The following is a 17511-nucleotide window of genomic DNA, read 5'->3' on the forward strand; positions in this document are numbered from 1 at the left end:
AAAGTTTATTTAAATATAATCACCATTGGATTCAATCACGCGTTCGCAGCGATCGATCCAGGCTTGAAAGACACGCTTTAAATCATCATGAGAAAATTGCTCAAATTGCTCTCTTACAAAATTTTCAAGATCATCTGGACTCGCGAATTCGCGTCCTTCAGCTCTCTTTTTTAGCGTGCCGAATAAATAAAAGTCAGAGGGTGCAATATCAGGTGAATAAATTGGGTTTGGAACAACTTTGACATTGTTTTCCAACAAGTAATTCATTACCTTATGACTTTTGTGAACTCTTGAATTATCAAAATGAATTGCAAACTTTTGTTTTTGTTGTTTGGATTTCTCAAACTCATCAGAATTGATAATTTGAATAAGAACATTGTCAATTAGATACTGAGCATTCATCGTATTAGGTTTTTGAAGAATATCAATTGCGATGATGCCATTCACGCCCCAAAAAACACGACAACATCATCATTGGTGTGTCAATTTTTTTCTTCGGGAATGTTTGCGGATTTTCATCCTTCGGGATCCACATAATTTTGGCTTCTGTTGCATATTGAAACCAAGACTCGTCCCCTGTTACTAAAAAGCGAAACTTCTTGGATTGATACGCACCCAATATAGAGAGGAGCTCTTTCGAAGATTGGACTCTAGTTTTTTTTGAACTGAATTAAGGTTGTGCGGAACCCAACGTGTATACGCTAGTTTGTAGTTCAAATAATTGTGCAGATAATAACTGACTGTTGTACGTGGTATCTTTGTCATCTCCTCTATCCTTCTGAGTGATGCTCTTGGGTCTTCATCTAGCGCTTGAAGAATTGCTTTGATTTTTCTTTGATCCGGCGATTTTTTGTCAATTTTTATGATGGGCGCCTTTTTGTTCATGAAGTGATACATCCTAACATGATACGTTACAGTGGAATAGCTAGGAGCATCCATACCGAAGCATTTTACCAATGTCTCGTAGATTTTTTTACAGTCTTTGCATTTTTTTGCAAGAGCGAGGATGTTTTCTTTATGATTCATTAAAAAAATGAAAAAAATCCCGCCAAAATTTCCCGCGAAACCGCCTCTTGTCTCAAAATTCATTTTATATCCCGGCATGGCGCCAAAATACAACATACTCATCATATACATATATTCATATTTTTTATTATATATTTATAATCAGCATATATCTCCTTTAATAGTCTCATATAGAGCGCTGTGCTAAACGCACCTTTGGACACCCTATATCATTAGTTTGATCGACATAAACTAAAAATGATTCAAGATTATTATATTCTACACAATAATCTAATTTGATCTCTATATTGTACTCATTCATCAAGAATGAAACAAAGTCAATGTTGTGTGAAATAATTGCATACTCCATGCATTTTTTATTTGGTGTTTGATACTTCAAACATTCATTCATGATCTCTGCATTTCCTCCTAAAAATGAAAATATTAGACATATTTCAGTTATTTCTGAGTTAAATTTCGTTCTTAATAACTTGAAACAATCGACTGCTCCGTGGTAACAACATAATTCAAGTAATGAATATCCTTCATTGTAAAATTTTGGATATAACCTACTACTGAGTTTTTGATCCTTATCAAATTCTTCTATTTCAGTGAACCAGATAAATCTTTCTTTGTCATCATACATAATTGCTCTATAAATTGTATTTTCCGAATGAATATCGAGATTTTCTTTGACCTTCAATCTGTCACGTTCATAAGTGTCTAATCTAAATCCATATTCTTTATCAAAAAGACTGATAAAAATAAGAGGAACATCTGTAACCACTTTTACATGATATTCATCAGATATGAGCTTGACAAGTTTTAAATATGACTTTGAATAACGATTATTATACTTAATGATATTTAAAATATCTTTCATAACAGTTTTGGGGCGACAAATCTTTGAATCAATCAAATTTGTTTTGATCGTTTTGTAAAGCTTGTTTAATTCTTCTTCATTATTCGTTTTTAGCTGATATAACGCATTATATGTTTCAATATGATATGAATAGATGCTTCTCAACTCGCTGTATCTTTTTGGATTAGTAATTTCATCAGATGTTAAGGATGCACTTGTTCCCATCCAAAATTAAAAAAAATTAAAAAGCGGTTTTATAATTTACCATCAAAAAATTCATTTTACTGGGAAAATAATTGTCATGCATTGAGGTATATCATGACAATACATTAAAATGGAAATATATTTGTTGTCCGAATAAATATAAAGTTGGTAAATTCATGATGATAATAACTTAAAAATTCTCGTATTATTTATTAAGTTTGAGTAAAGTCACACATATGCGAATAAATGAATTCATCCTATTTATCATGCATCAATTTGAAAGATTAGAATTAATCATATGAATGTTTATTCAGCAATAAAAGAATCTGAGATGTATCATTGGTTCATAAGAAGTTCGGCTGTTTCTTTCATGTTTTTTTCTGTTGCAATTTGAAGTGCGGTTTTTCCATCAATATCTTTTTCATTGATATTTATACCACGTGAAATAAGAAGTCCAGCTGTTTCTTTACGATTATATAATGCTGCAATATGAAGAGCGGTTTTTCCGTATTTGTCTCTTTCATTGATATTTATACCAAGTGAAATAAGAAGTTCGGCTGTTTCTTTACTATTATTTTCTGCCGCAATATGAAGAGCGGTTTCTCCATCATTATCTTTTTCATTGATGTTTATACCACGTGAAATAAGAAGTTCGGTTAATTCTTTGTTACGTTTATATGCTGAATAATGAAGAGCGGTTTTTCCGACAATATCTTTTTGATTGATGTTTATACCACGTGAAATAAGAAGTTCGGTTAATTCTTTGTTACGTTTATATGCTGAATAATGAAGAGCGGTTTTTCCGACAATATCTTTTTGATTGATGTTTATACCACGTGAAATAAGAAATTCTGCTGGTTCTTTACTATTACAATTTGCTGCAATATGAAGAGCGGTTTTTCCGTCATTATCTTTTTCATTGATATTTATACCACGTGAAATAAGAAGTTCGGCTGTTTCTTTACTATTATATAATGCTGCAATATGAAGAGCGGTTTTTCCGTCAATATCTTTTGCATTGATATTTATACCACGTGAAATAAGAAGTTCGGCTGTTTCTTTACTATTATATAATGCTGCAATATGAAGAGCGGTTTTTCCGTCAATATCTTTTGCATTGATATTTATACCACGTGAAATAAGAAGTTCGGCTGTTTCTTTACTATTATATAATGCTGCAATATGAAGAGCGGTTTTTCCGTCAATATCTTTTGCATTGATATTTATACCACGTGAAATAAGAAGTTCGGCTGTTTCTTTACTATTATATAATGCTGCAATATGAAGAGCGGTTTTTCCGTCAATATCTTTTGCATTGATATTTATACCACGTGAAATAAGAAGTTCGGCTGTTTCTTTGCTATTATATAATGCTGCAATATGAAGTGCAGTTTCTCCAAATATATCTTTATCATTGATATTTACTCCATTTGATAGGAAATATTCACAAAGAGATGGAATATTAAACTTCGTCGAAATATTAAAGCATTCATTAACATCATTAGTTTGATCAAAATAAACAAAAAATGATTCAAGATTATTGTAATCCATGCAATAATTTAAGTTGATCTCTATATTGTATTCATTCATCAAGAATGTAACAAAATCAATGTTTTGTGAAATAATTGCATATTCCATGCAATCATCATCTGGTTTTTGATATTTCAAACATTCACTCATGATCTCTTGATTTCCACCTAAAAATGAAAATTGAAGACACTTTTGAGTTATTTTTGAGTCAAATTTTGTTCTTAATAACGTGAAACAATCAACAGCTCCATGGTAACAACATAATTCAAGTAATGAATATCGATTATCAGAATGTAAATTGCGCCTACGTGATGAAAAACTTCTATAAATAAAGGGATATAATTTGCTGTTAAGTTCTTGATTTTCATCAAATTCATCTCTTTCCGTGAATGCAATGAACGCTTCTAAGTCATTATACATAATTGCTCTGTAAATTGTATTTTCTGTATGAATTTCGATGTTTTTAAAATTATCTTTTTGGAAGTCATCATTTTTGTCTAATTTAATTCCATATTCTTTGTAAAACAGGAAGTTTGAGATAGGTGTTACTCCGTCGACCTCTTCCACATGATAATCATCAGATATAAGTTTGGCAAGAGATAAATATGACTTTGTATAGCGATTTTTATATGGGATGATGTTTAAAATGTCTCGCATAATTTTGTTTGGTGAGTATTTCTTTGAGTCAATCAATTCTGCTTTGATCATTTTGTAAATTTCTTTTAATTCTTCTTCTTTTTCCGTTTTCAGCTGAAATAACGCATTAAATGAATCAATATAGTATTTATAGATGCTTCGAAGTTCGCTGTATTTATCTGGATGAATGTTATGATCGGACATTAATCATTTTTTAAAAGGACATATCTTCATTTTAACATATAAATATCTTTTAAAGAAAATTTATCCAAAGATATGATACTCTAAAGATAGAATCGGCGGAACTAAATCTCAGATGATTGATCCCATTAACATCTGTTCTATCGTCTGAAAGGAGATTTCCAACAAACAAAGCTCCTTCATCAAAGAAAATAAAAGATGTCAAACGAGAAATATCTTCTAAATCATTCAAAACTGTTTTTCTTTTTGCTCTTGTAAGGAGTGTAATCACATCTTGTCAATCATGGAATGAATTGGTCAAAAATGACTTTAAAAATAAGCAGTTTGAAGGATTTCATATCAGTACATTATCTTATTATATTGATAAGCAAAGTGATAAACTGCATTTTGTAGCAAGAAGAACACTGCTATCATTCAATTCCATATGGATTTCAATCAATTACAAATTATCAATTGAATTCATCATGTCTATACATCTGAGCTTTGTGTTTTTCAAGAACATTTTGACTGGAGCATTTTGGTCATACCAAGTCATCCAAAATCAATATCCAAAATAATTGCCATTTTGAAGTATGATTTAAGATGGCAATCAATGGTAATTTAATCTTTACATGATATCCAGATATTAAAAATATCATTAAAAACTGTATAATCCAGGATGGAAAAAAATTGTGGCCGAGTGCGGCGGTTTTGACACGAATGGCTTCTTCTAATGGAATCAACCCAGGAGCAAGTTAAAGGTCGAGTCAACAAAAATCTGACACATGACTTCACTGATATCATTTCTAGTTAAAAAACATAGAATACATCATTGATTTTCATATGAATATTTTTATCATTTGTTATACTTCTAAATATTCAAATCATAATGGATATAATTAAGATTTTATTGTTTCATTATATTTAAGATTTCGACAAAAAATCGATTCTGGCTTTTTTGTTGTAGAATAAAGCATCTGTCTATATTGTATTACAATAATATGGTAAGGTAGGGTTGTTAAAAATATCAAAAATTAGCGTTTTGAAGACACCATGGTGTCTTATAATTTTCTCTTCCTGATTGGCGTGTAGAAATAAATGCGCCAATAGATTGAAGAAGAAGAATTGTTTTTCTCTTAATGAATTTTAATCCTTTTGATATAAGAATATTAAAAACATTAATATAATTTCGATTTCGGAAATTAAATTTCCAAATTTTTTGTCGATTTCGGAAATAACAGGATCCCGCATCCAACACGCAACAACAAAACACAAAACACACTTTTTGGTTCTATCGTCGTTTTAATCGTAATTTATGTAATACATGATTTGGATAAATTTTACAAAAATAGAACCTATATTATATTCTTTTCAAAGATTCTTGCAAATCATCAAAAATAATTGTATTTTAAAAAACGATCAAATTATCCTTTCATTATTTTAAACTTAAATTAGTTTTTATGATTGACTAAAGCAATCATATTTATTCATCATTAAATAAAAAAAAAATAATATTTGAGAGTTATTTCAAAAAAAACACATTGAATTTATTAATTTGTCTCAATTTCAGTATTATAAATTTTTATAATTTCAATATTTTGAAATACACTTTTTAATATTTCAATATTTAGGATATTTCAATGTATTAAGTGGTCTCAAATTGAGCTTCTCAAATATAAGTTGGCATATTCAAATAATAAAATTAAATAATATTTAAAATAATAAATAAAAGTGATTGAGGTCATAGCAAAACGGCTGTTTCAGTCATTAATTCTTAAAAATAAAAAGGGTAAAAACTAAATACAATGGGTAAAATTCAATAGTGTCTGTGCTATCGTTCAATTTGAAGGTGTCTTTTGAAACCGCAAGACACATTGAATTTTTGAATAGTGTATTATGGTTTGACAGACACCAATGAAAAAAATAAAATGATATTTATTTTAAATATATAAGATCCTTATATAAAATATAAATATTTTATCGTTTTATTTTCTTGTTTTAGAAATGTTTTTTATTGAAAAATCAATAAAACTAACTCCAAAATAAAATTTTTGATTTAAAGACACTATGATGACACCTGGCAAATCTTCCAAGACACCTATCGTCGGGAATTATAGATCCGTATTTTTCCCAAGTGAGCGGGGTATCTCCAATCCCAGCCCTATCGTCCTCCCAGTGTCAGTTTTCAATATAAAATCCAAATTTTTTTTGAAAATAAAAATTTCGAGAAATTTTTCTGATTTTTTTTCTTTGATTTCAATAATTCAAAATAAATTTGGGAGTAAAAAGACACTATTTAATGAAATTCATATGAGTGAATGTGGATAAATACTCTCAAAACATACAATTTATCTATTTTTTCTTTATATTATCAACTAATTAGTGATAATTTTTTTTGAATCAGATTTTTTTTTCATTAAAAACATAATATATAACACAACAATGATGCACACATACGTATCTACACATCAAAATATAAAGCTTGTTTTGGTCTGGGCATCCCAACCCAAAATTCTTTAAAAATTGAATAAAATTGAATACTTGGGGCTGGGATACCCATCCCAAAACCGAATTGAATTTTTTGAATTAAAGAATATATTTATGTATTTATAATATACATGTGATGTCTATAAAAAATACTAAATTCTAAAAAAAATTCAATTTATTCAAAACGTATACTAAGTGATCACTTCATTAGTAGGATCAGCAATCCTACTAAATGGTGAGAACGCCACTAACTCAAAAGGGAGTCCTTGGAGCTCTTGATCTCTTGTCAGTAGAGTTCATAATGAGGCATGGCATCTACTGATTAGAGATCAGAGCAATCCTACCTTACCTTCAGGAGCTACAAAGCTCCTAATCGTTACGAGAGGGAGCCTTGGAGCTCCTGAAGCTCATCAGCAGAGGCTATTTACCATTTGGGCCTCTTCTGATGAAAGATGCGAAACACGTCTACGAACCAGGAGCTTCAAAACTTCTAATCCTTACTAAAGGGAGCTTTGGAGCTCCTGAGTCTCCATCAACAGAGTCCCAGATGGTAAATGTCCTTTGCTGATGAAAGATGCGAAACACATCTACGAACCAGGAGCTCCAAAGCTCCTAATCCTTACGAAAGGGAGCTTTGGAGCTCCTGAAACTCCTTTTACTATAAAATAGGACAGTTTTCTTCTGAGGTTCTCATCAAATCTAAGACTTCAGAAGAAAGCTGTCCTATCAATGTATACTTACACTCTCATGGACTACAAGTGTACAATTTTAAGGCAGAGATTATCCGAGGCCTCTCATCAAATGAGGGACCTCGGATAATCTCTACCTTAAGTAGTCAAATAACTTTTCTCACTATTTAGGAACAAAAGAACAAGAGTTGGAGTACTTTAAGGCAAGATTCTTCCGAAATCTCTCATCGAATGAGAGACTTCGGAAGGACCTTGCCAAATCCTTGAACGCCAATATCCTTGGAACTGAGCTAGAACCAGGGAGAAGTAGCATACTATAGAGCACGATGGTAATCTCGGAAATGCTTATATCGCCCCAAGCACAATATTTAAGAAGTCTAACTCATATATACAAGAAGTCAGGCTGAATAGATATTGTGCATATGGTTTGCAGAACTCTCATGATATTTCAAATTCATGTTATCCCAAAAAAGGTGACACTTTGGGTGTATCGTCCATCCCAGGGATGCAAAAATCACATCACCTTGGATCTATATCGGGAATCTAACTGTAATAAACAGAAATTCATCAAAAGTGACAGCTCTCAATTTTTTGACATTTGTAAATTCTAAATTGAATGAGAAAAATGAAATAATACTAAGCATAAGACAATATTCTAGATTTAATTATAATTAGGAAAAGGTTAGTTTTGAGAGTACTTTTCATAGGCATATAGAATGAAATCTTCTGAAAAATAATATCACATAAACTCATATTATTTTCTAATATATAACTATTTTATATAAAAATCAAATTCAATGATCTTAAAAGCGAAGGATAAACCTCAAAATTTACGAATATAATGAGTGGGAATATAATGCTTATCTATCATAAAACCATATGAAATATCAATTTTTGCTTTACGCCTAATTTTTGACGACAATTAGCAAAAAAGTTAAATGTTAACACTCAGTCCATTTGAATATGAAAAATAAAATTGACTTTGATTAAATGTTTTTATTTATCATGCAATTCTTCTTGCGACCAAAGGTTTGAATAAAAGTTCAAAAAATAAGATAGCTTAAAAAATAATATACGGTAGTGTTTACTAATAGATGAATAGTATATAAATTCTATTAAAATGGATTTGATCCAAAAAATATATAAAATTTGATCATAAATAAAATCGTTTTAAATTACTTCTTCATTTAAATTATAACAATTATTTTTGGTTTTATATTTTTTTGGATCAAATCCATTTTAATAGAATTTATATACTATTCATCTATTAGTAAACACTACCGTATATTATTTTTTAAGCTATCTTATTTTTTGAAATTTTATTCAAACCTTTGGTCGCAAGAAGAATTGCATGATAAATAAAAACATTTAATCAAAGTCAATTTTATTTTTCATATTCAAATGGACTGAGTGTTAACATTTAACATTTTTTGCTAATTGTCGTCAAAAATTAGGCGTAAAGCAAAAATTGATATTTCATATGGTTTTATGATAGATAAGCATTATATTCCCACTCATTATATTCGTAAATTTTGAGGTTTATCCTTCGCTTTTAAGATCATTGAATTTGATTTTTATATAAAATAGTTATATATTAGAAAATAATATGAGTTTATGTGATATTATTTTTCAGAAGATTTTGTGTTCTTCTTCAAAATTTTATTTTTTTATTAAAAAGAATCTTTACAAAATATACATTTACTTTAATTAATATTTAAAAACGTGCTCTATCAAAAGTTCCAAAAATTCAATATTTTAGCTTTTCTGAGGTGTCACTTTTGATGAATTTCTGTTTACAACATAACAACCCTATGGTAAGGAAAATTCCAACAATTTATATTTTCACTCTAAAAAAGATATTTTCTAGAAAAAAATATATTAAAATCAATTTATTCCATAGCTCTAAGTTATTTATGGTCAATTTCCATAGACTTATGGCAATCTCTTTTTAGGGGAATAAACATTCAGGGTTGAGACAGAAATATTTAAAAATGACTTAATATTATATTAAATTTTTATTATTTCGAAACATTCTCGTTTTTACGTTGAATGTCAGTATCCTCAAAAAGAATACTGTTAGTAAATTGTAAATTATTAGAAATAAACCCATAATTCAAGGTGTCGTATTCAGAAGTGAAGAAACAAAAAACTGACAAATGACATCACAGGAGGTACATGACGCCACAAATTCTGAGATTATTCGCGTCCAATATGAAGGATTCGGTGATCTAATTAAATTAGATGGCAAATCATTTACATTTGCCACTTTGATTTGCGGTAAAACATATCAAGAAGCAAGTAACTTATTAAGAGAGGCTGGTATAGATGTACCATCGTCACAATACTTTTACAGGATTCAAAAGGTGATTCTCGAGAAAGCGAAGGAATTAGCTGAAAAAAGTGTAAAAAATCATGCATTGCAACTTGAGCCTGGAACTGTTATCACCATCGATGCTCATTTCTCGCATGTTAGAAATGCAGACGAGTGTGAGTTTGTAGCAATGGGTCCTAAAGGTGACATTGTGGCAAAATTCGTAATCGTTAGATCTCGTAAAGGTAAAGCTGGAAATTATACTAGTGCCTCATGCCAAATGGAATCTGTTGCCGCTGATCAGGCTCTTCAAATTTTGGAAGATACGGTGGGAAAAGGTATTGTTGACGGTTTTTGCCATGATAGGGATAATAAATCCCGTAATATTGTTCATAAGCATTTTCCTGATGCTGTTGAATATCAAGATGGCTTCCATTGCAAAAAGAAATTCGAATTGTGCTGGAAACGTCTTACTTCTAATGAGTATGTAAAAAGTGACATGCCTATCGTCGACTCAAAAATTTTTCATGGTATCAAAAACAGACTCAAAATATTCTTTAATACTTTATTGGATAAGCATATTTCCAAAGAACAGATGCTATTTTATTGGCTCCACGCCGTAGATCATCTAATTGGAAATCATTCACCAGAATATTGTTTACATTCCACAAAAGATGAAGAAAAAGAACATTTTATATGGACAGCTGGACTTGAAAACGAAAATGCAAGAAATCATCTACTCGAATTTTTAAAAGATTCCGGATCAGTTTTTCAAATTGTTAATCCGGATTATGCAACTCATATAAATGAGTCATATAATGCTCGATCATGCCGTTTTAATCCAAAACATACAAATTATCTCAGTTCATATGAAGGCAGAACAGATATTGCTACAATTTACCACAATGAAGGATATCAAGGATTACTTGAACTACGTAATTTATCAGGAATTAAGCCAATTCATCCTATCCTTCGGGATTCTCTTATTGAAGAGCACAAAGAAAAAAAGTTGCGCTCGGAACGAGAAAAGACAGAAGAATATCGATCTGCGCGCTCAGAAAGACGAAAGGCAAGAAAATTGATTGTAAAAGGAAAAGGAGATTACGGAAATGGACAAGATGAAGAAATAATTTCAAATGAATCACAAAATTCTTCAGAAATTCCAAAGTATGTAATTGCTGGAATGCCTCAAGAAAAGAGGGAACCGTTTCCATTACCTCAAATTCATGGTTTTCAAGAATAATTTAATAATTTAAACAATTTTATTTTTTACAACTTTTAACTTTACTATAACATTACATAATGTATACACAATATATTTGTTATATTATTTTAAATTTTACAAATCCAAGAGATTCTGATTGCAAAAAGAGGTGACCAAACTATTTTTTGAAAGTCCGCCATAACTTTAATGGTACTATTTCAGCGTGTACAATGAATACAAAAATTCTAAGAGTGCCACATAAAATAGTACTTTAGACTTGAGTTAATGCTACCAAGCAAATGTTAAAAAGATGACTTTAGTGTTTTGATAATCAAAGATTAAAATCATTATTGTCTAAATCAATAATCATAACGACAGAAGTTAATGTTTTTTCATCAGTGCTTTAAATCCACTTTTAAAAGTATACCTCAAAAATCAAAATATCAAAAAAAATTGGCCGATAGGTTTGGCTTTAATTTTTGTCTGCTTTTATGATTTGATATGGATGTTATAATTTTAAAAGTTGAGCCAAATTCACCAATAGATTTTTGAGATTTGCAAATACTCAATAATTTTCAGCGTGTTATCTTTTATTAAAAGAACTATTTGGTTTCAGTATCATATAAATTGATATTTACTTTCTATTTGAACCTTCATTTAGCTAATGATTTAGTAATACAGATTTCATCTAATCCTTATAAGAGAATTTTGAATTTGTTATAATAAAAAAACAAACAGATATAGCTTACACTTCTATAATAAAGATACCTTTTATAGAAATCAGTATGAAATGTGTTTTTTGACACGTAAAGCTCTCAATTCATTATAACATGTTTGTCGATTTTTATATATTTTTCGCTTTCATTATCTATGATATTAAAAATTATGTCATCAGAATGTGAAATAATTAAACAAATGCCCTGCGGGAAGTATTTTATACTAGAATTTATAAAAAAAATCACTGTACGTTTAGCCTACTGGTTATGTCGTGGGGTTCAAAGGCAATATGTTCAAATCAGTAAGCACCCAGTTTTTTTTTATTTTTTTTTAACAAGGTGAATATAACTTTTGATCGAAATCAATGAGTTACATGAATTATCATTTATCTAACTACAATTAAATTGTGAAAATATACTATCCAATATTAGCGTTTAATAAAATCAAAGATTATTGACTTATATTTTGAAAGTAATCTAAGCAGAATTTAGATATCCAAATTCTAAATATCTTCATGCTTAGATGCTAGATAATATATTCTTATTTGAAAAATTTATAATGTTATTATTTTCTTATTTGATATTTACTACAAGCAGAAAAGCATTTATATTGTAAATTAACAGATTATGATAATTATACTCGTTTTTATATGTTCTTAATGAAGAATATCAAACGTATTTCTATGAGTTTTAAAAAATGAAAAGTTTTAATATGGCTAATATATTTATTATCATTAATAGAATAAAAAAGTTTTTTTCGCATATCACTCGATGATTTACCTTCGAGTTTTGATAAATTTCGAAAAAATTTAAGGAATGCTCTTTGAATTTCTTTACCTATAAGCATATTATCTGCCGTATTATTTTTCGCTAATTGTAGAATTTTATTTAATTTTAATAATTAACCTTCTAAGCTTATTGAGAGATCACATTGTATATTTGATACGTAGTACATATGCTAAATCTGTGAATTAGATTGTAAGATATTGAACAAACGTTCTTAAACATTTTAGATTTTAGGGAATTACTGAATTAAACTATATTTCTTATATGATATCTTCATGTTTGGATGCTTTGGGTATAATTTATTGGGCTTTTTCTATCCAAATGTTTGGCAATGGTAACCCAATTTCTAACAAATTTATGATGGAAAAATTTATGACTTTTATGGAGCCGAAAAAAAAGCATAGAATGAATAAGACTATTAAAGATAAGCTGTAATTTGATTGTGAATTTTAAGAAAAGAATTTGGATTAAAATTTGAAATTCTTTTTTTTTGAAAATTAGCCGATGATATGCTTAAGCTAAAAATTACTAGAAGCGGTGTGATATAATTTATATAAAAAAACTCATAATTGCCATTATTATTGGTACATATAAAGTCAAATTATAATTTGCAGTTATGCTTTAATCAAAATCTATATTGAAACGCTTTGTCACATCCATTAAAAAGGCTGTCGCATATAAATCCAAACATTTGCTTGGTATGTACTTTTCCATTTTAACGTCCTGATTGATATAAGCATGTTTTACACTTTAAAATAGTAATTATGACAACCTGTACACCATAGAAGTAGGCTATAACAAGAAAAATTAGATTGACATCGAATAATTTCAAGATTTAGAAACAATTTGTAGCTTTCTCAATTATCTAGAGTTAAAATTCATTTATAATGAGGTCATATATTTTAATTATCTTGTAATCAATGTTCGAACATTACCATTAAAGGAATTTTTACTTTAATTAAATTTAAAAAATATAATTTGTGACTAAAAATAACAAACAAGTTTAATACAAACAAAATAGTATACAAATATACAAAAGAACTATCATTTAACGAATATTTCAATCTGAGATTTGAAATTTATGATAGTTATAATAAAGGAGCTCTATTTTGAGAGCTATGCAGCGAAGTAGAGTGTGGTTACATGACTATAATTCACTTTGTTTTCAATTGTCATTGTGCGAAGTGTACTCCTTAAGATTTGTGAAAAATTGCCTTTATTTATGAGATCAACAATGTGTTTTGGATGACGTTTCGCATTTAGAATAGCAAACTCTAGATTCTCATATGTGATCCCGTTATGAAATCTACTTAATGTATTATGAATGTATGTTTCAAAATCGCTGAATTTGTTTGCCTTCTTGGCAAAATTTGATGGTAAAATGACATTTTCTGGGAATAATTGAGCAATATGGCTTTCTTCATATAATGGATCATTTTCAAGAGGATCAGATTTGTCATTATGAGGATCTAAATCGTTTAATCCTTTCTTGCGTGATTTTTTTTTGATTGGGTTGTCAAAAACATCTTTTTTGACAGATAAACGTGAAAAAATACTATAACCTGAAATTGGATTTGATATATGTGTTGACATTAAAATTTTTGAGTGAAATTGATTAATTTCATTCACCCAACTAAGCAATACATCAACGCTGGAATTACTATTATATCTAAATCCACATTTGGATAACAAGGCATATGCATATTCTTTGCACATTTCATATTGACGTGAATCTTGACGCATTGTGTAAATGTCTTCAAATGTAATACCAGCTTGATAGTCACGTGAATGGGTTTTCCAGTCAATATCGTATTTTTTATGAATTTTGAGTGTTAAATTACATTCTGCAATAGATGTTTCGGTTGTTGACAAATCATACTTAAAATGAGCCATGACGCGAAGTAAACCATTCAAATGTTCTTCCGTCATGGTTGTCAAATGAGAAAAATTGAAAAATGTTGAATTAATACTGAAAAAAATATTGGAAACAAATGATTGTTGCTGTAAGATGCTTTACAACTTCCCAAGTTCCCATATAATAGACCGGATAAATGTTTCCGTCTATTTTGACAACACCAAGATTTGTCTTAATGTGACGGTCTCTCATTTGAATGCAATGATGTACCAAGAGCAGATATGCAAACCACATCATTTGACATCTTGTGTCAGCATTAAATGCCTCATTTCGTATGCTTTCATACCAGAATGCAAGTGGAGCTATGAATAATGCTTCATTATAATAGTTTTTTTCTAGAAGCGCCTTTACAGCTCTAATTGAAAATATTGTGATCGGATATTTATCTTTTATCCTTCCCAGAGGTGAAGTATCATTAAGAGCATCACCGAATTCGATTGCATCTCTGATCTTGTTAACATCAACAATTGTATTCAGATCAGATGGATGAACTAAAAGCTTAAGTGTTGCATCGAGTAATCTGGTACGTTCAAGTTTTGACATATGTATGAGATCATTAATCCATACAACTTGATCTCCTTTCTTTAAGATAGCAGTAGCTCTTTTAAATATTTCTTCGGGATCATTACCTTGCAAAATTTCATTAATAAATTCATCTTGATGCTTATCATATCCGGGATCTCCATCAGTAATGATGACTCAGTTAGTATGGTTAAGTCGTGTACTGAGGCACTGCGCACCTCCGTACACCACTTAGCGGTTTTGACACTTTACAAAACCGTTAACGTATATTTTACAACACAAACACCAACTTAACCTTAAATATTTACAAAGCCACCAACCACTTCACCTCACTACTGTAAAAAAATAAACGTTCTCACTTACAAAAGTATTGCAACTCCTCCCATTGCTGTGCTTCACATAACAGTTCATATTCTTCTGACTCACTTTCTTCTTCATATAGGTCAAAATCACTGTCAAAATAAATGTTAGTAAGTTTTGACAAAGCTAATGAAACACGTTTACCGTTTGTATCGTATGCTTGTATAAACTTTCCATTCTTCATTCCTTCATAAACGCTCAAACTAACTTTACCCTTTCTCCCTCGTATCTGATAGAATGTATTTTCACGAGGAACGAAGAACAAGTTCTTGAACTCATGACCGTTGTAGTTTGTTATCTCAATAGTTTTCGTCATTTATATAAAAATAAAATAAAAAATAAACTTAAAAATTAATGATATCACCACCCTCACACGTATGAAAACATAGCACAAAAATAAATTTAGGTGAAGTGGTGAGATCTCACCTCTTTTTCACCTGTTTTTTCACCCTGTTGAATTCATTGCTTTATAACTCTCTTCCTTGGTTTCTTTTTAGTTGCTTTCTTCACGTCTGTCTCCAACTTGACTGTCTTTCTTCTTCGTCCGTAATGATACCAGTTACTTCCACCAGTCAATGGGTCAAATGGTCTTTCGTAAGGGTTTCCATACATTCCATAGGGACCATACGGAAGAACTACTGGTGGAGAAGAAACATTTTCTTTAGTTCCATCGAATCTATTTAAATGCATTGTTTCACCTTTCATCTGGTCATTAAAGTCTTTTGCGTGTTTTGCAAACTCATCGTCCTTTCCTAAAGCATTTTCTGACTCAGTCGCAACCAAATTGGATGCTTTATTTATGAGCCCTATTTTATTTAATCTTAACTTCTTTGCAACCCAGCCTCCAATCTTTCCTTTATTTGCATCTAATGTCTTCGAAACCCTTCCTCCACTCATTTTATTTACTGCGTCATAAGCTCCAAGTGCTTTTGCTCCAAATGCTAATGCTTTTGTTCCCATTGCACCTAAAGCTGCCCAAGCTACCATTTACACCATATTAAAATCATCTCTCTTCAATATTATCTCATAAAAGTTCTCGTTACTGGAGAAAGTCAATGAAACATAAACATTCTCACGGGCTTCACCCTCACCGCTTTGCGGTCTATCCAACTTCTTTCTTATATCATCTATACGCTTCAAAATGTCTGAACAATTGCTAACATCTTCTACAACAGTTATTTCATCATGAATGAGTTAGTTAGTAAACATATCTTGGGTACTGCGGCACTGCGTTCCACCTTACCCAAGATAACGGTTTGACACTTTACAAAACCGTTAACGTATATTTTACAACACAAACGACAACACTAACTTAACCTTAAATATTTACAAAGCCGCCAACCACTTCACTAACGAACTCACTAATGTAAAAAAATAAACGTTCTCACTATCGTTCTCACTAACAACTTCACTAATGTTCTCATAAATTTTCCTCAATATCTTCATCATCAGTGTTAACCCTATTGTAGTCATACTTGAAGCCATAAACTTTCTCTAACTTCTTAACGTACAATTTACATAACTTACCTTCGTCATCGTATGGTTTAATGATATAACTATTTCTATCTTTATACACAGTCAATGAAAAGTCAACTGGTCTCGGATGTATTTGAAAGAACATGTTATGCTCAGGAAGGAAGAATAAATGTTTAAATGTATGTTTGTTATACTGTGGAATTCGAATGAGTTGCTTTTGTTCTGTCATTTATATAAAATTAAAATAAAAAATAAACTTAAAATTAATGATATCACCACCCTCACACGTATGAAAACATAGCACAAAAATATATTTAGGTGAAGTGGTGAGATCTCACCTCTTTTTTCACCTGTTTTTTCACCCTGTTGAATTCATTGCTTTATAACTCTCTTCCTTTATCCAACTCTTCTAACTTCTGCTTAAGTTCAGCAATGTTGTCCTCATGAAGTTTAATCTTTCTCAAAATTCCTTCTTTATCTAATGGTTGCTTTATCTTTCTAAACTGAACTCTACCATCCTTCATAGTATGAATGTAAAAACCTTCTGGAATAGTTCCTGATTTAATGTATTCTACCAAAAACTTTTGTTTCATTGCTTCAGTGACTTTATTTGTCATTTCAATCAAAT

The 17511-nt window shown here is 30.1% G+C and overlaps 3 protein-coding genes and 2 pseudogenes across 5 annotated transcripts, besides 6 other annotated features; 1 reads left to right on the plus strand and 4 right to left on the minus strand.

Moving 5' to 3' along the window:
• Positions 1-1233: part of a mobile genetic element that runs on past the window's edge.
• Positions 10-1137, minus strand: TVAGG3_0608800 (annotated as a pseudogene). Its single transcript has one exon. A coding segment is annotated over exon 1 (1128 nt).
• Positions 1234-2136: 903 nt separating the features above from the next.
• TVAGG3_0608810 (ankyrin repeat and SOCS box-containing protein 4 family) lies at positions 2137-5093 on the minus strand (the record flags this gene model as incomplete). Its single annotated transcript, XM_001578929.1, has 1 exon — positions 2408-4441. One exon carries the CDS (start codon positions 4439-4441, stop codon positions 2408-2410), a length of 2034 nt encoding a protein of 677 aa, XP_001578979.1.
• A 1436-nt stretch (positions 5094-6529) lies between these two features.
• Positions 6530-8128: a mobile genetic element.
• A 15-nt stretch (positions 8129-8143) lies between these two features.
• Positions 8144-8180: a mobile genetic element.
• A 1176-nt stretch (positions 8181-9356) lies between these two features.
• Positions 9357-9394: a mobile genetic element.
• Positions 9395-9749: 355 nt separating this feature from the next.
• Positions 9750-11147: a mobile genetic element.
• Positions 9805-10499, plus strand: TVAGG3_0608860 (annotated as a pseudogene). The gene has a single exon. A coding segment is annotated over exon 1 (695 nt).
• A 4571-nt stretch (positions 11148-15718) lies between the features above and the next one.
• Positions 15719-17511: part of a mobile genetic element that runs on past the window's edge.
• On the minus strand, positions 16043-16394 carry TVAGG3_0608880 (protein of unknown function, DUF4107 family; the record flags this gene model as incomplete). Its single annotated transcript, XM_051239961.1, has 1 exon — positions 16043-16394. A coding segment is annotated over one exon (352 nt), but the record flags the coding sequence as incomplete, so codon positions are not given.
• On the minus strand, positions 17264-17500 carry TVAGG3_0608890 (uncharacterized protein; the record flags this gene model as incomplete). The annotated part of the gene is made up of 1 exon (XM_051239962.1): positions 17264-17500. One exon carries the CDS (start codon positions 17498-17500, stop codon positions 17264-17266), a length of 237 nt encoding a protein of 78 aa, XP_051097786.1.

Source organism: Trichomonas vaginalis, chromosome II, assembly GCF_026262505.1.
Source record: "Trichomonas vaginalis G3 chromosome II, whole genome shotgun sequence".
NCBI classification, from domain to species: Eukaryota; Parabasalia; order Trichomonadida; family Trichomonadidae; genus Trichomonas; species Trichomonas vaginalis.